This window comes from Corvus kubaryi, unplaced genomic scaffold, assembly GCF_017639235.1.
Source record: "Corvus kubaryi isolate FWS band 111438036 unplaced genomic scaffold, C.kubaryi_AGA036_p1.0 37397, whole genome shotgun sequence".
NCBI classification, from domain to species: domain Eukaryota; kingdom Metazoa; phylum Chordata; class Aves; order Passeriformes; family Corvidae; genus Corvus; species Corvus kubaryi.
In genome coordinates this window covers 12202628-12226533 of record NW_024581136.1, presented here as the reverse complement: position 1 = coordinate 12226533, position 23906 = coordinate 12202628, and the positions used below count along the sequence as shown (strand labels likewise).

Sequence of the window (23906 nt, the reverse complement as noted above, 5' to 3'; positions counted from 1 at the left end):
TGCATTTTATATGCACTACCTAATTATGATCAGCATTAGAAGTCTTATATCAAGTAACGTTAAAATACTTCAGCTCTTTCCTTTAAGCAAGAAACTCACAAAATTTATCTTAGAAAGCAGATGGGCCCTACTATCTGTGCCCATGAAAATCCTATTTACAATGTTGTACATTTCACGCTGTGATATCATATCTGGAACCAGTCACTCTCCCCATCTGCAATGAACAACTGTTCTCATATGTGTATTAGGGGGTGAGGATCTGGCTGCAGTGTCTCATGATGTCACACTAATATTGTATTATTTTACAATAGCTTGCAAATAATAGCTGCTATATTTATCAGTGTTCTTCTGTCATTAGGGCCTTTGTTATGAAAGGGAAGAACAAGGTCTGCAGGAAGGTCTCTAAAACACTTTCTGATGATTCAAGTCAGCTTCACAGGTTCTTGCCAATAAAGTTACTAACCTTATTGAACTTTCCCAGTGAGACACAAAAGGGTCACGATTTCTCAAGCTGCTCTGCTAGACCAGGGCAGGCAGTACTCAGACTAAACTTCGAGCATCCCAAACCAAGCCATTTATAACAGCTATTGTAACACATATGCCTAGATTTGTTTGTATGTACAAAACATGAAAAAAAGGACAGGGTTCACAAGTATCTGATTGCTACCAAGGCTTTCTTTGAAAAAACAATCCATGAAAATCAGGGAAACCCCAGCTTTTACATCCACAAAAGAACAGCTTTCCAAGGAGAAACACCCTCTTAACAGCAAAGCAGGCTCTGCACCTCTGTTCGCTCCGCCTGACCCCAGCAGCCCTGCAGGGAGGGTCTGGGAGATGCTGGAGGCGTGGAGCAGACATGAGTTTCTGGCTGATGCTTCAGAGGATGATTAGAGTCCTTTGGGTCAATGTTCTTTAATACACAGCCCAATTTCATCTGTTGTGTATAACCATCATCGTGCGCTCACGGAACGACGCAGGAGTTATTCAATCTTGTTTGCCTTCAGGCCATCCGGTGTGATTCCAACCAACCCAATACGCCTGGTGTTTGCTCCCTGCAGTTTTAAGGGCAGGGAAGTGGGAATTCTATGCACTCATAAGCGCCTGAGCTCAGATCCCTTTTCTTGTGGAAGGACACTTCCGCACACGTCGCACGACAAAATGAATCCAGGAGTCCGCAGGGCACACTTCTCGTGCTGCTTATCAAAACCTGAGTTATGTCAGATACAGGACCAGAAGCCATTAAGACCAATAGTACTGACAGACGTCAGCACCCATAAAGATAACCTTTCACTCTTCCTGATCTGGAGCTGCCTAATCTTTGTGGCACTTGTGTGTCATCTGAGCAATCCCCAGGTCTGCCAGTAGTTTCTGTGGGTTGGGCTTTCAGGAATACTTTGTTGCACAGCTGCCACCGTCCAGCAAAAATCTCAGTGTCATGGTAGGCTCTTTTCTCCCTAACAGAGCTCTCAAATTCTCATCCAAATATAAGCAGATCCAGTGCTTCCAGGATGCTCTAGGGGACACCCCATGTTCAGAGTCATGCTGCTGACTGGGAACACTCCAGTTTCCTCAGGACCATCAGATTCAGACTAATAGGTTTGTCCTCCCCTTCGATAGGCTGCTGTGGAGCCTTTTTGCAGGTTACCATGCCAGAACAATGCCCTCCTTTTGGGGATTAATACAACAGGCATTTGTTCATTCTAGCTCTTGCTGTCTTAGAGAAAACCACTGAATATTTGTCCATTCACTAAAGCTGCTTTCAGGATCTCACCTATCCTGGTTGAGGCTGCAGTGATGAATGGTCTTGATGAAATCATAAGGATGAATGAACTGAAGATGAGAAATACTGAGCTGGGATGTCCATGATGTAACACTCAGCTCTGAATGATTAAATCCAGCTTCTACAGTCTCAGTTGTTTCCCTAAGATGTGGAACTGGATGAAAGGAAAACAGATACAGCCTAAGAAAGCACGTATGACTCTTCCAGTTACGCAGCACATCACCTGGAGTAGACACTACACATTTACAAGAGTTAGGGATTTGTGGGGTATGCCCAGCCCCCGCCCTGGAGGGACGTCTGCTGAGATAAGGAGAGTGCCTAAACCTCCCAGCAGAACTCCCCTGGAAAGGGAGCTACTCTTAGTTATGGCGAGAAGACAAACCCAGAATCCTCTGGGAGACCCTATGCAGATCCTTTGTAACCCATTGGCCCTTACCCCCTGATACCCACCCCTGTATCCCTATAAAGCCAGCCCCCTGCCCCTGTGAGGGCAGAGAGAGCCCGTCCCTGGCTCCCCTTCGCCGAACTAATAAAGCTACTCGTGTGGAACAGCTACATGAGCCTCTCGTCTCTCTCCCTGGTCTGGCCTGGGGGCTGCCCTGCAGAGCTGAGCTGGAATCACGAGCTGACAACCACTGAAGAGCTGACAGCCTCTGCAGGGGCCCTCCTAGCCAGCAGCTGAGGGAAGACACCGGGCCTCGGGAAGGCGATTCCTTTTGGGACCATCTCTCCGGACCGGTCACAGCTTCCTCGGTCAGAGCTACTGACCCCTCACCAGCTGTCATAGGGATTCTTTTGCCAGGGATCATGCAATCACAGGTCCGTGGGGACTCAGCATTTCAGTGGGATTCTCAGGTAGTAGTCACACAGCCTGATGTGCCTCATCTGCAGCTGCACTTGACCTCATAGGCAGCCTACGCACACTGCACTTAACGCTATCAGGCTGTTACCAAAAATGGTGCCAAAAATACTCCCAAAGGTAAGGCAGGAGCTTTAGTTGATGCCATATGCCAGTGCAGCCATGAGGGAAGTCACAGCTTAAGGCTTCCATTTCCTCCCGCACCATTTACTTCCCACTGCAGATGTCTGTGATGCTCTTTAAAAATGCACTGGCCTGAGGTCTAAGTAGCCCAGTGGACCATGCTGATCATCAGCAGGGACATGATTCCTCTCAAAGCTAAGAGTGCATGAGATTGGTCTTCAGGATGGAATCAGGCAGTCTTTTATGTAAAATCCTCATCACGCCTCCAGAGACTATACCATTATATTAATATGCAAGAATTATTATGCAATTATAACAAAAAATCAGACAAAATTGAGGTGATGTCATTTGAGACTCCAATGTATTGGTAAAAGTAAATATCACAACCTCACCAGCACTACAACATTAATTAAATGGTAAGGGACCTGTCTGTCTTTGGGTAAACAATCCCTCAGCATGGATATCATGCCCTCACGGAGTTCCATCTGCCTTTTTTCTCCAGCCAGTCTGATCTCACTGGGATGCCAGGTGTGTCCTGGAGAACATTATACCATGTTGAGGACTACCATGAATGTGGTGCAAGGATGCTCTCTTCTTCTCCATCTCAGACCTGCCAGCCTTCATGTAAATCTTCTCTATCCAGCAAATAGGACAGCAAGACCACCCCCACATTCTTTAGAAAAGAATTGCTGCCTAATGATGGCTGCAGTTTTGCTGCTCCAAAAAGAAGCACAAACATTTTTGAGAGAAATTTCAGCAAGAGGTATCTTGCTAAAGGCATTTGTTTTTACTTACACTGACACAGACAGAGTCTGCCAGCAACTGCTGTTGTTTTGAGAATTATTTGTAAAAGGAAGTGTCTCCCCAGTAATGACCATCATGGCCAGCAGACTATTCAACCAGCAATCTGCAATTCATCACTAGTGTGGATCAGGAATTTTACAGAACATGCAATCAAACAAAAAACTACTTCAGAGGAATGCAGAAGATTCCATTCCACTTGTAGAACATCCTGAGAAAGGGAAAATATCTTCCTCTGGCATCTACAAGTGATACATCAATTCCCTGTCATCAGCTGCTGCTGATTTCCAACAACTGCCTGTGATTTTCCCAGACTTATCACAAGAGCATGGACACTGTATATATTTCAGGCACCTGAATTAGCTCTCCCCTTTTCAGTCCTGCTGAAACATCTTCCTTTGACATGTAGGCTTCAAATATACTCTTCTTCCTCCCTCGAGTGGGTTTATTTAGATTCCTTCTCTCCCCTGATGTTGGGACACCAGCATAGGATCCTCCTGCAAACAAAAATTTGTAAGTGTTACCTTGCCCACCAAACATGTCTATGTTTCTTAACAGAATCTGTACAGAGGTTTTATATTCGAAGTTGACTTTCTGATAACAGTTTGCCTAGAAATACTGGCACCCGACTTCAGAACACCAAAAAGCCTGGAATAATAGTATTTTACAAATGAACAGTCTTTTACAGCTCATTTTAAAGTCAATAGCATTCATCCCAGCCCATCTTTTAAAGCACAGGCTTCAAGGCAGCTAATTCCTCAAGCTTGTACACACACTGCTTTAATACCTCTGGGAGTTCCCAGTTGTCTAGGATTTATTCTGCTGTCTGAATTGTTCATTGTTTCTGTCTGCGATTCAGAGAGTTGTCTCTTCCTATCGAAGTTCTGGGGAGTTCTTGCAGATTCAGAGTTGTTTCTGGTTCTTGCAAACCCTCTTTTTTCTGCACCTGAAACCAAATACAGGTTTGAAATAACCGGGAAGGGAAGAGGAACCCCAGTGCCAGCTGGTGGTCCTGGTGAAGCTCATGGTCTCTAGTTCTTCAGTACAAGTTACAACCATGAGTCATAGCCTTTATCCAAGAGAAACAATGTCTTCATTAGTTCATTTGTAATCTGTTGGCTCTCTGGGCTTCATAATACACCACTAACTTATTTTAGCATAAATAAAAAGCTGGAAATTACGATGCTAAAATTGGATACAACCCTTCCAAAATCCTGGGAAATTCATTAGAGCATATAAAATGTGAAATTGTTAAACTGCTTCCAAAGTCTCCACCCCATTAAGCCCCCAAGTAGTGAGAAAATATAACTTCCCTACAACTTAATTAACCAGTTCGGGAATCAAGAAAGCAAAAAAAAAAAAGAATTCTTAACAACCCACACTGGAATTACTAACTTTGGAGCTACCAGAGGCAGCACGGTACACAAGGACACCAGAAAGAAGTGCCAAGGCTCCAAATGTCCAGCCTGTTCAGAGTAGGCCACAATCATATGAAAATATTCTGCAGAGACTCACCCCTTACTTCCCTGCCATCACCTCAGCCCCTTCCCTACAGCCAGGAGAGCAAGCAGCAGCTTCCAAAGCGTATGCCAACGCTGTTCCACGGATCAGCACATTGGAATGCAACCCAGCGCCGCGCAGCTGCCCTCTTGGCCCTCCACCTGGATACTGAACATGTCATCACAGCTTTGCCTTCCAGCCCCTCCTGGCTACGCTCCCTGGGTCCAAGCTTGTACCTGCAAGTCAGAAAACGTGCAACGCCAACTTATTTGCTACGGTGCTATCCAAGTTACAAGGCAAATTTTTTACCTATGGTATCCTTCTCAAACGAAATCGTAGATTGCTTCACAGCATCGAGAAAAAAAATGTTTAAAAAGCTGTACTTAAGCAGAGATCTTTAAAAAATATGGTGCAACAAGAGAAAACTGCTACTTTGCCCAATCACAGAGAAAAAGCAATTTTCAAATATATATAACAACAGGAAAATCAGCAGGAGGGAAGGATCCTCCTAACTCAGGAGGGAAGACACCAAGACAGGCAGAGAGAGAACTCAAGGTGCCAGCTCAGACCAGTCCAGGAAGAGATTTCACACCACAGCAGCATCTCCAAATGGGAAGCTGAAACAAAGAGGAGGCTTCTGTTTTCAGTCACAATAACACAACATAGTTGGGCCTCTTTTTACACAATCAAGCTTTTCACACTCTGAGGGCGCTTCCAGGGCGGAGACTGTCTGAGGAGGTTGTAGCTGTAACAGCAGCAAATTTAGGTTTCAGCCGAGGCAACTGAGGCAACACAACCGGTATGGACCACATAATGACACGGAACTAAAATTAACTCATTTGTAACTGCCTAATGACCTTATTTACAAACGTCCCAAGGGTCAAGTTAAGTTTAAAAACAGGCACCAAAAGTAAGAGTACAGACCAGAGAATTGGCAACGCAATTTGGTCTGGATGTGTTTTCAGAGGCATTTTGGTGAAGGAATCTGACTTAAACTGCAACAGGCAGGATTTTAGGCTGCTCACCCAGAGAGGTCATGCAATCTGCTTCGTTGGAGGTTCTTAAAAATAGGTGAGACAGACGTCTGCCAGAGTTGGTCTAAGAAGAGTAGTTTTTTCCTTGAGGTAGTGAAATGGATTACACGAGCTCATAAGGTCCTCTAAAGCCCTCGTTTCTATGACAGCAAGTCACAGAAAATACTACTATGAATTAAAGAATCTGGGATAAAAAGGAGGCTAAATCTTAACATATAATTAAGAAGGAGCTGAAAAAAAAATAAGAGGAGAAAGTCAAATGCAGAGGGGGAAAGCGAAAAAAAAGTCTCATGAATTGGGCTGCGAGCTGAGAGCCAGAATTAGGCACTGCAGAAAAGAGTTGTCCCAGCACTTGGCTCGGCCATTGGTTCAAAAAATTTGGGGGCCCTACAGCCAAAAATAACGTACAGCAACAGCAAAGGGTAGAGAAGCATCTTTGTGTGATAAGAGGTAGACACGCAGAGAGGCATCTGCACATTTTCAGCACTTAAGCCTTGGGCTTGCTCTGTGGTGGGATTTTTCATTTGCTCAGACTCAAACTCAAAAACAAAACTCAAAGACAAAATTCACTCAAAACAACAAACTCTAACTTCGATGTAGCTGGCCTGCAAGGCAGTTTACACACAGCCACTTCGGGTAGCATTTGACCCCCTTGGCCATGACATTTATGGCTAAACAAAGCCACTCCTGTTACAAAGCCACAGACAACTGTCACAATTAGCAGTCAACTGGAACACATCAAATTCTGCATGACTGTAACTTCTTGTATTTCTTCTTTTAAAAGAAAAAGACCTAACTACAGGTCACCATCTGTTTCAACTAGAGTCAGTATTTGTTTCTGCAATGCACCTGTCCCCTAAAACTGGAAGTTAGAAATACCTCTCATGATGGGCTTTCCTGCTGTCCCCGCTGCCCAGCATTAATATTCTGATGCATAAACAGACATCATTCCACAAAGCAAACTGTAATTTGACCACTTTATAGCACAGGATATATTGAGACTATTCTTTCTGGAAAATCTATCACAAACATGGTTAAACCCTATTCCAGCACCAGGTGTGTCAATCTTACTTTTTCCTTGGTGTTACAGTTAAGTGATTTGTAAGATAGAACAAAATCTCTCAGGGCAGGATGTCAAACAAAGTAATAACACATTCTAGGTATTAAAATAACCAAACACTAAATAAATTAATAAGCAAATGAACACAATAAAAAATTTAAAATTTCAGTGGAAGGAAGACTGAAGTGCAGGGACTGAGAGCTGAGGTTGGCTGATCCATCCCAACAGGAGGCTTGAAGCAACCACAGAGCACCAAACACATCTGCTGTGCAGAACCACTCAGGCCTGAACACAGAGCAATTCTAGTGCACTACACGTAAATATTCACAACATGCAGCAAATGCAACACATTTGGGTGTTTATCTGGCTGCAAAGATGATGTAGAGCTGCTTCCTGTGGATGCAGCCAACGCTTGCCTGGGATTTCTAGATGTTGTCGTTTTCAATGGGAAATGACAGAGGACTAACAATTTGAGGAAAGGCAGTTCACTGTTCAGTACTTGAAGTCCTCTGGAGGGAGACTTGGGTTGAAAAAATCCCAACACCTCTATCAGGCATGGAGGCTTCCTACAAGGGCGACAGAGGGACACCTAAATAGGACCAGCAATTCCACCCATGGAGCAGGGAAACCCTTCAAACTAGCCAAAGGGAAGCACTTGTGGGAAGTAGAAACACACAACTCCCACCTCCACAGCAAGAGAGGCGTGAAAGAGAAGTGGGTGCATTTGTGGGCTTTCAGAACAGTTCACAATCAGTAACTCACTTTTATTCTCACCATGGACACCAGGAAAAGGAGGGGAAAGGACACAGGGGCTGTCTGAGCTCTGCTGGAAGGACAGCACTGGAGCTCCATCTAAAATCCAAACCACCTCACTTCATCTCTATCACAACAATGACATCACACAATGGCACATTTTGGTCTTTAAGCCTAAGTACCTATTAATCTTTTCTTATTTGGGGGGAAAAAAAAGCACGCAGGCAGCTGCCCAGAATAATTGATCTGGCTTACAGTAAGAGAGGAGGCTAGATGTTTTAAATCATCTTATTTTGACATAATTTATACAAAATCACTCTAGAGTTTAGCTTTTGGAAAGTACTGCATTTAATTAAATTTACATCTATTAGTCAGTTGATCAATTAGATGGTGAACTAAATCAAGTAAAATGCTCAACTAAACATGAAGTCAGCAAGGCCAGAAAGTCTTTAATTTTATATTAAAATTTGCATATTGCTTTACATAAGAAAGAATCAAGACCCTCAATTTTATTTACCAAAAATAAAACATTCTAACTGCCCTCTCACACCTGACAATCTCTTTGATTACTACCAGCAGAGAAGGAAAGTATCGCTGAATCTTCATTGGCACATCCATGACAGCTCCCATCCAGCAAGAACTAGTTTTACTTGAGAGATCCAAGTGAATTTCAAGAGAAGGAGATCTTGGTATAGTTTTTCCCTTTCCTACCAAAGGGCATCTACATTTTCACCAGACATTTTTACCTCCAAACTTCCAGCTTTGTTACCATCTATATTATTTCTGTAGATACCTGCAATACTTAGGCAGATCCCTGGGGTGGGCAGGACTGTGAAACCATCACAGCTGTGCTGATAACACCTCTGCAGGTTTAGGACTCTGACCCCCCAGACACTATCTCGGCATGTAATGGTTCCTTTTACATTTAAAAAAAAAAGGAATTTATGTTGAAAGCATTGGACAGAACAATATTGTTACAAACTTTTCCAATACAAAATACGTCCATCTGCTAGCTACTTTTATCAGTCCATGACTGGACACCAACACCTCCACTAACTCTGCCATTGCTAAGAGGATTTTCCATTGCTTCCCAGCATTAGATCATGGTCTAGATATGGAAAGGAATCTTTGGAAAACCTCTGTTTTCCAGTTAGCATAAGTGTGAGAAGAAACAGAAGCATATCCCCAGAACTGATAACACGCAATAGAACAATTTCTTATCAGTTAATGAGACACAACACACAGTTCCTAAATATTTGTCCATATTTCTACAATATTCCATTTCATTGCTGACTCATTTCAATGACTTAAACCAATTCCCTTCAAGACTTCCAAGTAATTCTTCAAGACAACCCAGCTGTGCACTTAATAAGACATGATAAGGATACACCCATGAGCTTGAAGACATGGCAGCTACCAAAAGAAGGGTCACTCAACACTACCCTAGCCCCAAAAGCAGAAATTAACCAACCAAAGACAACAAGAACTACCCTGATGCCAGCCTGCGGTTAGTCCCACACTCCCATTTAAGTGTCAGACTAGGTTAAACACAGCAAGAAAGCTAAATAAAGCATATTCCCACTCATCCTTACTAGAGATTTAATGAATTAGTGTCCAACCACGAGGCAGCCCAAGGCATCACCTCACAGATCTGTAAATGCATGTTGGCCCTTGACTCCTGGCAGAGTTGACAAAGCAAATTTTAGAAACCTTCAAATTTGGTCTTTTAGCAAATGAATACTCTCCAAGAGCTGCCAGGAAGTTCTATCTGCAACTTTATGAGGCACTATGGATGCTGATGTGTAACAGGGTGTATTAATAGTCTCAATACTAAAGTTCAGCCAACACAAACTCTGCTTTGTTTTGGAAAGACATCTGGGACATAAAAAATCCACAATCCTACATAGCCCCTGAACAACTCGTCTCAGGTACTTTTGTGAATCTGTCTCTGCACAGCTTTGATGGGCTGGGGGGACACAGCTCCTGGCTGGGAGCTCTGGACAGGCACAGACCAACTGTTGGCACTGTTGTACCAGGCAACTGCCCCTTTCATTCTCCAGAGTCAAATAAACTCTCCCAGCAGAAGATGCTTTGCCAGTACAAACTGCATTAACATCAGGGTGGTTTTGCTAGGATCCCTGTGTCTGCCCCTTTCATAAGCTTAAACAGGCAATTTCAAAGCTATTTGATATTTTCTGCAGCTCAAAGAAGCCTCTAGAATAATTCCCTCTCAAATTTTAAAAGCCAAAATGTGTTTCTTAGATTGTTTTGAATTTCTAATGCACCAGTGACATTCAATAGATGCCATATTATAGAAGTGACTAAGTCAAAAATCTCCAAGCACTTAAATGACTACTACAATATCCGGGATCAAATTACCACACACAGGCAAAAACAACAGGCAAAACCAACAAACACCATTGAAGTGATCTCAAATGTGAGTTATGTCAACAAAAACACTGGTCACGGACAGGCCAGAAGTAACAACCTATTTATGTTTTGCAAAATATTTTGCGGATTTAAGAGATTAAATGTCCCACTAATGGTAACAGCCAAATCCTTTTTTGTTCTATTTCATTTTAAAAGGAAAAACACAAAGACAGCTGTTGGTATAGTTGCTCAGGGAAGGAGTTCTGTACTGGGAATTAAAGACACTCCTTGGAATCTATCTCTTGTCCTAGAGCCCCAATAATACGCACACAGGACCAAACCCCATCCACCACGCTCCCTGCAAGCACAGCTCTGCTCCAACCTATGTTAGGAACAGTTGTGCTTCCACATTTCTCTCAACATAAAGTAAAAGAGTTCAGAGTTCTTGGACAGCCTTGGAACAGAACCACCTCCATGCATTTTACAGTATCTTGAAGCCAAGAGGTTAAATAAAGTAGATGGCTCAAGATTAAAGTCAAAGCGACAGAGACAAATGAGGATGTCATGGGAAAGAATTCATTAGAGATGTAGGAGTGGAAAGGGAAGACTTGGAGATATGTTATCAGTTCAGTGATGCTTCACTGCAGCAGAGACCTGCAGGAGATAAACCTGGTAGGCAACATTTCAGATGCTCAATCTGGAGTGTAAAAGAAAGTCTGAGAGTGCATTCTCCTTATCACACGCAAATAAAAGAAGATCCTTCTCTCATGAAATGTAAATTCAAAGAATCTTAAACTGGAGGTTCTGCAGTACATTCCTCTGCTCGGTCCAAGCCAGACCACAAAGCTAAGAGTTCCTACAACATTGCTGTGAATTCTCCTCAAAAGTAGCCAAGGAATTGAACAATTTGAAATTATCTTAATCACTGAAAAGTAGGGCAAACTTCAAGGAAAGGGAATATCTTAGTGGAAGTAGAAAAGAACGGTGATATAACAACACTGTAGGGACTTGGGCAGATGGCAGATTGCATAATTAAGTTTAAAGTTAATTAAACAGTCATTCAAAGAAGAGAAACAATGCAAACCTACATTTACATGCATGGGCTCAGCCAAAATGCAAATTCTATGCAAATGTCCTGAACTGAGTAGATGCTGTCTTGAAATCCAGCTGTCAAAAGTAGCTCCCAGGCCCCCAAGCCTCACTAATTGACCCATTATGATGGGCCACCAGGGTCCAGCCACAGCATAAATCTAAATGTAACTTTCCACCATCAAGACAAGTCAAAATAAAATTAGAAGACATCAGGTTAAGTGAAGGCCTGTCCACACAGCTCTAAAATGTTCAGCAGTAATTCAAAGGACTGGAAAAGCCCAGCTTGTTACCAGCAACTCCCTACAACATAACACAGCTCTGCCTGTGCCAGCCAGCAGGTTGTCTATGGGCATGGCTGTATTTGTGCACCAGCACACTGTGAGCCATCAGTGCAGCCATCCAGGAACAAATCCAGAGAGCTCTCTCACCCTGCCTCTTTGGAGAAGGTGATTCTCCAAACAGTTTTGGCAGAAAGTCTGCCAAAATCTGCACAGAAGAGTTGAACATCCAACAGAAAAACTACAAAGGGAATCCTTACCACACGGGGAACAAGGCGGCTGCAGACAGGCAGCCTACCCCCAGCCAGTGACTCCAGGTGGGAAAACACAGGCTGTCATGGTTTGTGAGGGAGTTCTTAGGGCCATGAGCTGCCTTTGGAGGTGACTGTGCCACTGCAGCTGATCATAAAAGATTCAGACATTCAACATTCTTAGATTGAAACACGGAGGAAGAAACACTCCTACTTAGGAATGGAGGTAGCCAAAGAGTGGCATGTCCATGGATATTAAGGAAAGTTGGGAGTAGAGACAGATGCTCATTTCCAGACTCACAAAAATGAGGTGGGAAGCACGCATATGGTGGAAGGCAGATGTTGCCACTGCTCTTTTGCTTTAAGCTGTACATACTTACTAAAAACTCTCGTGCTGCATGTCCCCAGATTTCAATATGGAACTAGGGAAAATGTTCTTGCTGACTTTGGCTTTTGGAAAGGGCCTAGGCTTTGAAAAACTGAAATGAAGAAAAATGCACAATGGATTCTTTCTGCTGCGGAAAACAATGCTGTGGAAACTGCTCCTGACCGCCAAGATCATGTGCTCACGACACCATGCTTCCACTTCCAAAACACTTCCAAGCATCCTCATGCTTGCAGGGTTTTGACTTCAGTAACTCAGACAGTAATTGCAGTTTTATTCAATTCCTCAGCAGGGTTTGTGTTGTAGGAATACTACAGGAGTGCGAGAGCCAAAGATACCATTCCAGGCTCTGAACGAAGGGCTGGTGACGAAACTCATTTAGTAGCAATAGACTAAAAGTTTATCAAAATAGTTACTGTGCTCCAGCTGCGTGCAGCAGCAGTGGTGTTGTCAGGGAGGGGGTACATCTCTTTTGGTTTTCAGGACTCTCTGTGAACCTGCTCCACCCTGCTTGTGACCTCCTCACTACCTACTCCGCCTGATGACTGCACTCCTCCAGGCTTCCACTCCTGCCTCGGGATGTGGGTCAGGGCTGCTTCCACTCCCCCTCATCCTTCCATCTTCCCTAAACATCTTCCACAATACCTTTTGCTCTTTGTTTTATCTAGCAACTACACTGTGAAAAGGCTTCTTCAAGACTTCAAGAAAAACACTTTAAAAACACAATATTGTGGACGTTCTGTCTTTGATTTTTCTGGGCTTCAGTAGTTTGAGAGAAGCAAGTTGCTGAAAGATCAGAAGAAGCCAAGAGGCTTTGAAAAGCAAAATACCTGACAGGAGGTGCTAACACACTAAAAGACATTAACAGCTGAAGAATCAAAGAACTGCCTTCTCCTACATATCCTGAGGTATCCCAAGGTGCTGCTGAGTCCATTCTTCTGCTGATGAACCATTCTCCATACTGTCCATTCAGTGCAGTAGGTACATAAATCACAATCCCTAGTAGTGTGGGGGAAAATGCCTAAAAACATACATACTGAATAAAAACACATTTTGGCTGCTGGCTTTTATCTGCAGAGAGCCTAGAATATTCTCCAAGGCAGGACATGCTCCATACATCTGTGGGCTGCAGCTGCTAGTGTTAATGTTTTCCTTCAGCACCCTGGAAATCTTTATTTTTGTCACAGAAGACATTATTTTATGCAATAGATCACAACATTTTGTTTTCCACCCTGCCCCAGCCAAGTCTCAACTCTCAACTCTCCATAGCTTGGCTTTCCCCACAAGAGGGAGTTCGGGACATGCACCCCACAGCATTTCATGGAGCTGGTTAGCAGGGGCTTGGGGTGGGAGGGCAAAAGATGGGCAGCAGCGCTTGGGATAGGAGGGGCGGGAGCAGAGTTGTAGAGGAAGGCAGCAGAGAAAGTGCCCAGCAGCCACAAGCTAGAGAGAAACCACCAGAGCCACAGAATTCAGCTGCAAAGTACCTGTCCTACCTACCTGGATGTCCATGGTGGAGACACTTGGTCATTACCTGAACAACAGGCCAGACCTGACCACGGTGTGGGGGCTGACTGACCTCACGGACAGCAGAAGACAGAGGGCTTTTACAAATTAATTCCTGTTTGAATGACAGCATTTTTCAGGGATGGAAATTGTTACCAGGGCTTATAAACATGCTGGTGACAGCCCAGACAGCACAAGCCTTGGTAAAACTGTTCCAATGGTCATTCACCCTCACTGCTAATGTGCTGTATTTCAAGCCTGGATTTGTTTAGCCTCAAATGCATTGTATCATAATCTGCTCAACTGAGTAGCCTATTATTGAACATCTGTTCCCCATGTAGGCAATTTACTGAAAACTCCCCTCCCCCAAGCATCTCTGCGAGAAGCAAAGCAGGGTTCCTCAAATCACTCACTCACGATCCCAGCGTTTTAATCTTCGCTGTGGCCGTCCTCTGAGTATTCATCAATTCATCACCATCCGCCTCAAACTGAGGGCATCACCACAGGATGCAACACTCCAGAAGCTGCTGCTGCCACTGTGCCAAAGACACACAGAGTCTGTCTTCCAGTTCCCATGCTCATACATTACCCTTTTGGCCGCATTTCACAGGAGGGGGATGTTCAGCTGATTAATCCATCAAGAGCTCCGAACTTTTTTCCAAGCTGTTGCTTCCCACACTGGGTTCCTCATCATGGCTCTATGCTGGCAATCCAATAAATGGATTTTGTTTTGCCTGCTCACAGTCCACCAAGTGATCCAGATGGCTGCCAGTAACTACCCCCATTATTCAATACTCTCCAAGTCATCAAAAAAACCCTTTCCAATCCTACTTATATATTTTCTCCCTGATGACTGACAGAAGTATTAAAACAGCACAGGGTCAGGACATGACACTGCAAGAACCAGACACACCTGTTGGTAAAAATTCTAAATTTATTGCTGCATTTAATTAGTTTGACTAAACAGGTTTTAAACCATTGCACATGCGCTGTGATAATTAAGTTCACACACTAACATCCATACTCACACGTTTGGCATCAAACCCCTGATCTCACATAAACTGACAGTGAAGGAGCTCAACAGGACCTTTGTTAAATAAACTGATGACAAGTCACATGAAAGAAAAGATTTAAAATTAATTAAAAATCAATTCAGTTCTTCTATCAGCCTATTATTTTCCTAGGATCAACACCACACTGACAGGCATAGTTACCTGCACTACATTATGGGGCTTAGTGAGTAGAAAAAAAAAAGTTTAAAAAAATAGCAGGTTAACAGCAACAGGTATTTCCACCAAGAAACATTTTCACCTGAGCACTAGTAGATGAAGGAAACTCCTTCATTCAGAGGTGAGAGCTCTGCTACCACGTGCAAGGGCTCCTGCTGCAGCACGGTGTGCTCAGGGCTCTGGTGAAGGGCACGGAAGACAGTTATTAGATCACATATAAAAAACACAGCCCCTGCAAGGGCAAGATCTCATCTTCCCAAGAGAGGATACATCAGATATTAAATCACATACTATAGCTCATGTTTGCCAAAAACATTAGTTGCACAAGATTCAGGAATGCAACATTTTTTTCTATCAAAAGCAAGAGAAATTTATGTGTGTGATGACGTTGCTAAACGATTAAAGAAAGGAGCATTCTATTTTTCATCTGTTTCTCAGATGGAGCCATACAGTAAATCCAGTTTTCCCTCCTCTCCCATATCTTATTGCTATGATTAACGTCATCTAAGGAACGTTACATTGAACCTGGCAAGATTAGCTACATTTTAAAGATTTCCACAACAACCAACATTCTCCATTTATTGAGCTGATTGTGTGGCCTTTAGTAGATTGCTGGCTCATATTTACTAGTGCCATATAGGGAGATAACAGCATTCTTCAGAACTGAATTTCACCACACAAGAATTGGAAGACTTGCCACTAAAAAGTATCATTATCCCAAATTAGCATTACAAGAAAGGAAAAGCAGAAGCTGTGGCTCTTCCTCCAAAGTTCCCCCAGAGAAACAAAGGCAAACACACAATTATACTGCAGTGTACCATGGGAAGACAAAATACCTGAGATTTTGCCATCTTATTAAGGCTGATATTTCTTGAGCAGCTGTGCCCACCAAACACACAGGAAAGCCATTTCAGGATATTTCCTTTACCTATCCTGAACCTTTTAAATGTCAGGACTGCAGCCACAAGCACACCACCATCCAACAGCAACAATTGTTTTTAAAGCTCTGATGCTAAACACCAGCCTGCTTGCCAGCACCACTCCTCCGTGGAAGCTGCCCAAGTTGGTTAAGTACCACAGGCTGGGCAAATAAATGCCAAGCATCAGACAGATGATAAATCAGAAAGGGCTGTGGAAATCTTCCACTGTTTCAGATGAGGCATGTTGTTACCCAGGAATTGTCTGCTTCTCCTCAGGGGGCACGCTGACCCTGACAGATGGGCAAGATACCTCCATCACATCATAAACCTATGAGGTTTTTAGTGAGAGGAGCCTCAGAAGGATACTGAAGGAATCTGGCAGTGTTCTTCCCAAGGAAGCTGTCTGCAGATACAGACTGAGACAATATATCCAGCCCTGCAAAATCTGAACCTATTTCAGAGCAATCAGCCTTGACCAGCATCCTGCTCCACCCAAGTTTCAACATCAACAAAGCCACCTCATTCCCAGGTACTCCAGCTCCCAAGATCCTCTGAAATCAAGTGTGGCTGGGAGTTGGTATTCCACGTTTAGAGGACAGTCCTTTTCTGCAGATCTCTGATTTCTAGGCCTTCCAGCAGGCTTGGGAATGTGCTATCACACAGCAATTCTCCCTGAAAAAACAGGCTGGCAAGTGCATGTACTCAAAATACAACTGAAATCTTGCTGTTCCAAATAAAACACAGCACTTGGTCTAAACTACTTATTGACAATGCAAAGCATCACAAGTATTGAAGTTCCACATCACAGCCATGAAAATCTCAACTCCTAGCATGTGACAGACAGATGCTGCAGAAAGTGTCAGCACTTCTGTCCTCAAGAAATAGGAGGTTTTAAGCCCTTTTATGACAGCAACTTCAGTCAGTCTGAAAAAAGATTTTGATTACTAACTCAGGACTGAAATGAGAAAACCCTAAGAGCCTCTGATCTAAATCAGAAAACAACCCAAGGGACTTGATAATTTTGTTAAATTGTTAAAGAAGTTTAACCAAATTTTAGCACCCAAAGAATCTAGAGCATTGGAGGTTTAAGGGAAAACACCAGGAGGAAAATCGTGTTAGATTAAAAACTCTAAGCAGCACAATTTAAAGTGACATTTTAGGATTATTTTCTGGTTTATTGGGTTTTGTTTGGGAAGAAACTTAGGGCAGGAGGTTTTATGGCGATTCTCCTTGCAGAGGTTAAAACTCCACAGAAGGGAGCGACGATCTGCAGAATTCCTCTATCTGCAGCTTTGTCTTCCCAAATCCAAGAGTGCTGATGCCATAGAGTGAATCCAACCTGCAGTCTCATGACTGTGTCATGTTCCACACAAGGGACAATGGAGTTCTGCTCACACTCAGCTCTCCCAACTGCATAGCCTCCAATAGTTAGGAAAAGCAGTTACTATATGGAACTCCAGACAGGAACACATCAGCAGAACTGAGCTCCAGGGCTCAGAGATACCTGCTTGGGGCTCCATAAACCACTCTGCTTTCCTCTAAGGCCACAGGAATCACTCTGCCACTGAAAGGACATTAACAGGGACCAGTCCCTTGCTGCCTACAGCCTGTCCCAGGACACTCAATGGGTTTTCACAGATCACTGTATTTGCCTTCGGTTTTAGTTCTGTCAGTTTTAGGGTCATTGCAAACCCAACCATGGCTAAGCCTGAGCTGAAGAGCTGTTAAGAAGAGGACAATGAAATGAAATGGTATAAAGAGAGATGCTTGGCTTTGAGATTAGCTCAAAGAGCCTTTTGGAAAGCCTACAACAGTCTGAGGAGAGCTAATTTGTGAGGAAATGTCACTCCTGAAAAGATGATACGCCTCGCTGCTCTGACAGAAGCAATTCTTGCCATCACAGCTTCACAAGCCTTGATTTAAACTGATCAAACCAGACACCTGCCTATGCAAAATAATGACTTATATCAGCATCAAGAGAGAAATACAAGCTTTGAAGTGAGAAAATATTAATCTGATACTGTGATGTGTGAGTTCTTATGCCTAAGCACTTGCATACTGCAAAATCTTCATTTCACTTAAACAAGAGTCCTAAAATATACTCAAACTGAACAGCAGAAAAGACATTTCTCTGAAACAAGTGACATATTTATTTTTTTCTATTTCTTTCCTCCCCAAGAAACTGTTTTCACAACCCTGCAAGCGTTCTTGAGGGTAACCAATTGCAGCTACACAGGAAGGTGGCTGGGGAGGCATGCAGGGGGGCAGAAGAGACAAGGTGTCACTGCTGAGCAAATAACTTCCCAATAATCTTTTCCACAGTGTGAGTTTTCCACCTGGGAAGTCAAACACAAGGGTCAACATTTTCTGCTTTAGATGTTTGCACTAAACAAACAACCAGTTTTTAAAGCAGTTGTGCAACCCCACTTCCAACCAGAGCGGGAGGTGACTGGGGGTGCTTGCTTTTGAAAGCCAGGCTATTTTTATTTTATCCATGTAGGCACCTATAATTTCCCTGGATGTAAACCATGTGCCTTTGAGACTCTTCATCTGTCATCTGCTCTTCCTACGCTTCAAAAGCTGAAGGTAGCAAAGTCTATTGTGACAGGCTAGCACAACAAATAGTGTTACAATGAACCATGTAAAAAAAGGCCTCCCAAAAATCAAGCTCATCAACAAATTTTACCATAATCTCCATTACATCTCTATCTGTGATCAGTCTTGCAAGAATTCATGGAAGTTTACCAACTTTAGCACATTATGTATTGCCACCATCTCAAAAATAACCCAGAAAAAAAACACATTACTTGCCCTTCTTGAGTCTTAGGACTTAGTTTTTAAGACTGATTTAGCTAAACATTTATTTGATTTTCAATTCAAGAGTTGTGATAGGCCTCAGGCTGATCTTACCCAGCTGAGAAATCGATCTCTTTTCTACTTGTTATGGAGAATTTAACATGATGACATTTATGAGTTCCTTCAGTAGTAGCTCATAAGATCAGGCTATTGAAGTATTTCAGCATAAATAAGATTCAGAGAAAGTTTTAACCCATTACACTGAGAAATGAAATTTAAACTGTCTGGTTTTGGTTCTTTGTTCAGGCTGTGTTCTGGGGCTCTTTTAATAAAAATTTTACTTATGTCCCTAAGTAGGCTTTTTGCCTTGAACATCACATTTAAGAGGCACATTCTCTTTAATACTGCAAAATGTGGTCTCTTTGTTACTAACAGCAAAGTTTCCTGGAGTCAATGCTCTCTATCAGGAACTGGCTATTATACAGACATCTCAGCCCCTGAGTATTGGATTTACCTGGACCAAAGGCAAACCAGCACTCCAGACTCAAAGAAGCAATGCAAAGAAAAGCATGACTCTGCCCTGAGTCAGCTCAGATCCAGTGGTCTTACTAATTTGGACTCTACACCACAGAAATTGGGCTCTTCTAGCTCTGAGCTGATCCTGGAAGCAGCACAGCCACAGTCACAGAGTTTAGGCCAGGGAATTAGGTCCTGCCAGCACCAAGCTGGCTCCACATGAAGGCATTTGCACATGCCACATGGCTTACTTGTAAACCAGGACAAAGCCACCCACATATAACCAAGGGCTGACTAACTTGGACAGAGCAGAACTGGCTCCTCTTAACTCACTCATGACTAACACATTGCATTCAATTCCACAGTAATTGGAGCAAATGGACCAAACAGTTCATTAGAGTGAACTCACCTTGCACTTGACCTGGAGACAAGTGACTGTTTTTTCTGGCATTCATTGCCAGCACATCCTCACCAAACTGTTCAGTCAACAAGTGTCCAGCTGCTGTATCAGTATTGGCAGGACATCTGCCTCGTTTCTTCTGTTTCTTCCTCCACATGTCCTCCTCCTCTCTCTCATCAGAGCCAGAAGATTTCTGCAGAGCCCCTCGGTGTCTCAGGCTGTTTGATGTTCTCCCACCAAGGGCGTCACCCACATTCAACAAGTCAGACGCAGCTCCACGCTGATACACATAATAGTCTTCCTCCACCTCCAAGTCTCCCTCTGGACTAACAATGGCATTTTTTTTAAGAGGACATCTGTTCAGAGAGGTTTGGGGTTTATCATTCTCAAATCCAGGCAGGGGCTGTTCCAGGTGAGATGTTCTGACTGGTGAATAGCTGTGCATGTTTATCCCATTCCTGGCTGGATTATCCTTCACCAGGCCTCTCCTCAGAGGTGGGTCCAGATCCAAGCTGGGGTCATTGGAGAAGCCTTCTTCCAGCTGCATCTTCTGTGCAATGTGATTCAGGTAGGACTGGAAGCGGCCGCTGTGGTGCTTTTGCACAAGCCTGGCGTACGCGTTCTTCTGGGGGGCAGCCACCTTGCTCAGTCCCTCCTTGGCACCTTGGGCAGAAGCTGGACTTCTTACATGCCCCAGCTGATCCATAGCGCAGTAAAAGGCCCAAACTTCAGAGAGTTATAAACAGACACAGAGGAAAAAAGGTTTATTTTCCTGAAACAAAGTGTCAAATAATTGATTACACCAGAAGACACAAAAATGTAACATTTTTGTAGAACAGGAATTCTGGGTTGGTAAATCACTCCAGTGTGGGGAAGGGGTTTCACAATGTACTCAACATCTGCCCTGCACCAAATCCCTGTCCATGACCTCAAGTGACCACAGCCCATAAGCTGTACCTGCCCACATGCCACATACAACAGGGATTTTATCCCACCCTAAACAAACAGGATTCCTTTAATCTGCTCTTCCTTGCCTTTGAAAAAGCAGGAAAATTAAAGCAGCAACTGACAAGACTGTACCAGAAACATCAGTTTAGTGGTTATCAGAAGCAAAATGTGTCGTGTCCAACCTGGAGTCCTTAAAAATAACTGCATCCTTACTGAAGTGCTTCACTGTTGCTGTCAAAAGCAAACACTGCCTGTCACCTCCCTCCCACAGTGACTGACACTTCTCCATTGTACAGGACAGTTCTTTCAAACACCAAAACTACCCATTTCAGCTTGTCTTTTAAGCCATGAACTCCCTCCCAGGGCAACAGATGTAAACTAATAATTGTCTTGCAAGAGCTCCTAATTCTTACTGAGACACACTGGCTACAGCTCCATCAAGCACCAGTTTCTGTAGATGGTATCATACCTCCACCTTTGCTGCACAAGTGTGAAACTTAAGCAGATCAAGCATCTTTCCATCCTTTTTCAGCTGCTTTAGCTTTTAAGCTTTTGGAGCAAAACAATCTACTAAATTGTGCTCAGCTACTTTGAGGTAAATTACAGGTATAGACAGGATATAGCAGTGATTTTTGCTGTACATAACATCAAAGAAGAATACAAGAATTTCTTGATAATGGAGCCCAGGGCAACTGCTGGCTTCTGTGTGTTTTCATAAAAATGCTTCTATTTCACTTCAGGACAAATTTGAAGCTGAACAGCTGAATTTCACCCCAGCTGGTACATCAAGAATTTCAGGGCTCACTATCATCTCTGCTATCCCAGAACTGTGAGGCACTGGACTCTAAGTTTAAATAGAGGATACTGCCCATTAAACCTCTCCCTTCCCTTCTCTAAGCACAGGCATGTTGGCAGGACAGAATACAGAGATCAGCAAAAGTAAAATTCATATTCGCTTCCCTTCTCCCACCATGCCTGGAATTTTTCTTTGCCCTTACTCAGCCCTCTTCTCCCTTTCACTGCCACTGCACAGAGGATAAACACCCAGGCAGTGTCCTCCATCCACACACTGCCTGGGAACGGGGCATTATCCAGCAGGGAGCAGGGGCTGCAGAGCAAGCTTCTCCCCAGTGTGCCTGCTCTGGCCCTTTCGGAGAAACAACGTGTGTTGCACCGCGATTTACTTAAGTAATTGAGCACGGATGTGAGCAGGCTTCACAATGCAAAGCAAAAATTAAAAAACCCTGAGCAAATAGGAAAAAATTTTTATGTGGTTTGTGATTCTTGTTCCTAAGATTTTCCATTGGTGCTGGCCAATAGCTAAACTCTTCTAATAGACTGACCTGCTACCGAGCTATTTCAAAACACACACGGGTAGGTCTACAAGAGCTTTCTTTTAACGTCACCTTCTCCTGTTGCCAATTCAACAGAAGCAGATAACATTTATAAAAGCCAGTGAGACTACCCTCCAAACAACGGTTTGGTTCCAGGAGACAGGAATTTACCATCTTTATTTACCAGTAAAGAACAAACATTCACAGCTTGCCTTCAGTATAATTTCTACAACTTTAACCACGTTAGCAATCAGCAACCGCAGCACTGGAAAAGACAGGGGCTTACAATCCTCCACGCATTACAGTTTCTTCATTAGTCTTCTGCGGGCAACTAGGAATTGAAATATTCCCAGCAGAGGGAAGGCAGAGGTGGGTACAGGTATATCCACCCTGCCTGGGCACGGTTATGAAGACGAGTGAAATGCCAGGATGGAGGCGCAGAGGGAGGACACTCGCTGAGCTGGGCCCAGGATGAACACCACCCCTGCTATTGCCAGCCGGCTGGTTCTGAGGATCACCGCTGGCCTTCATCACACGCCCCCCGCGGTGTCCAATTCCCCAGCCACCGCTCCAGCAGCACAGAACCCCCGCACCCTCGGCACCAGGAGCAGCCCCCCGCCCGCCGCCTCTCCTGCCAGGCGCCCCCGGCCCCTCGGGAGCACGGCCCGCGCCGCCAGCGCGCTCCTGCCGGGCCCGGAGCGGCCGGACGGCACAGAGAACTGCGGGGCCCGGTCGCGGCGGCGCTGCCACCGGGCTGGCCGGGGCTGAGCGCCGCCGGGCCGGGCTCCGCTGTCCCCCCTCCCCTACCCGGTCCTGGTCCCGGTCCCTGTCCCGCTCCCGCCCCCCGCCCCGCTCACCGGCGCCGCGGCCGCTCCGCTCCGTTTGAATGTCCCAGCGCCCCGTCCGCTTCCGGGGCAGCGGCGCCTACGGGCCGCGGCGGGGCCCAGAAGGGCGAAGCGCGAAGCGCTCACTCCGCGCCCGCCACAGCAGGGTGGGCGGAGGGATCCCAGGAGGGGACTCGGGTGTCCCAGCGCCGCTCCCTGCACTGCAGGGAGGTCCCCCGGGTCTCCCGGGGGAAGGGGAGCCTCCAGGCAGCCTTGGGCTCCCCCCGACCAGGCACAGCGTGTGAGGGTGGGAGCCCACCGCGGGCTGAGCTGAGGCATCGCGGGGACGTGGGAGGCAGGAGGTGCATCACTGCCACCCAACCCGGACTGTCCCCGGCCTGCCAGCTTTGCAGCCACCGTGATCCCCGGGGTTTGCCACCCGCTTCCAGCCAGGGCCAGCGGAGCCTCCTGGGATGGATTGCTCCAGCTCAAGGCCAGCGCTCCAGCTTCAGCCAAAGTTTGTAGCCAGATCAATGAAAAAAGCACAGATTAGCTGATCTAATACTGTAAAGATCAGAGACTGGTGTTGTCCTCGAGGAAACTCACAGCTTTGCAGGCACCTGTACCTCCAAAAGCCCCATGGGGAAACCTCCTTCAACACCTAGGTGGCCTCACCTGCACGGCAGAGAAGAGCAGGCTCCAGGAGCCTGTTCCCTGAGCTCCTTGGGATCCTGTTCCCTGAGCCCTGCCCACCCCGGCGCTGGAAGTTGGGCAGCAGGCAAACCTGCTGATCCCCTGCCCACCCATGTGACAGCACGCAAGGAGTGACCAACCCTTGGTGCGGAGCAGCAGTGGCCTGACCTCCTCCAGGATAAGTCAGAGCATGTGGACCAGAGGGTGACATTAAAGCATGAGACCAGAGTCAAGAGCTGGTACTTATATTCCCTCTTTCTGTGACCACAGACCTCTCACAAGGCTTTATAGCAGAGTCAGACCCAGGCTCTGGCTGACTGAGAATATGTGGTTTGGTCACGCTGATGTTACCTGCAAACTCAGGCTGGATTTGCTGAAGAATTTCAACCAGAAGAAAACCCGGAAAGCAATAAACTGGCCTCATGGCACCCCCATTTGAGCTGTCTGCCTGGAG

The 23906-nt window shown here is 44.9% G+C and overlaps 1 protein-coding gene across 3 annotated transcripts in view; it reads right to left on the bottom strand.

Annotated features, from left to right (window-relative positions):
- DIS3L2 (DIS3 like 3'-5' exoribonuclease 2) overlaps nucleotides 1–22896 on the bottom strand; it is a 184646-nt gene extending 161750 nt beyond the window's left edge. Inside the window, exons 1-4 of one of the 3 annotated variants that reach the window (XM_042041857.1) lie at nucleotides 22793–22896; nucleotides 19663–20379; nucleotides 4351–4509; nucleotides 3918–4060 (exon numbers count right to left, since the gene is read on the bottom strand). In XM_042041857.1, the coding sequence (XP_041897791.1) occupies nucleotides 3918–4060; nucleotides 4351–4509; nucleotides 19663–20359 (999 nt within the window). In that variant the 5' untranslated portion in view covers nucleotides 20360–20379; nucleotides 22793–22896. Of the gene's footprint in view, nucleotides 1–3917; nucleotides 4061–4350; nucleotides 4510–5078; nucleotides 5300–19662; nucleotides 20426–22792 lie in introns of those variants that run through there. The other 2 variants (XM_042041858.1, XM_042041860.1) reach the window with 2 other exon arrangements.
- Between the last annotated feature and the right edge of the window lie 1010 nt (nucleotides 22897–23906).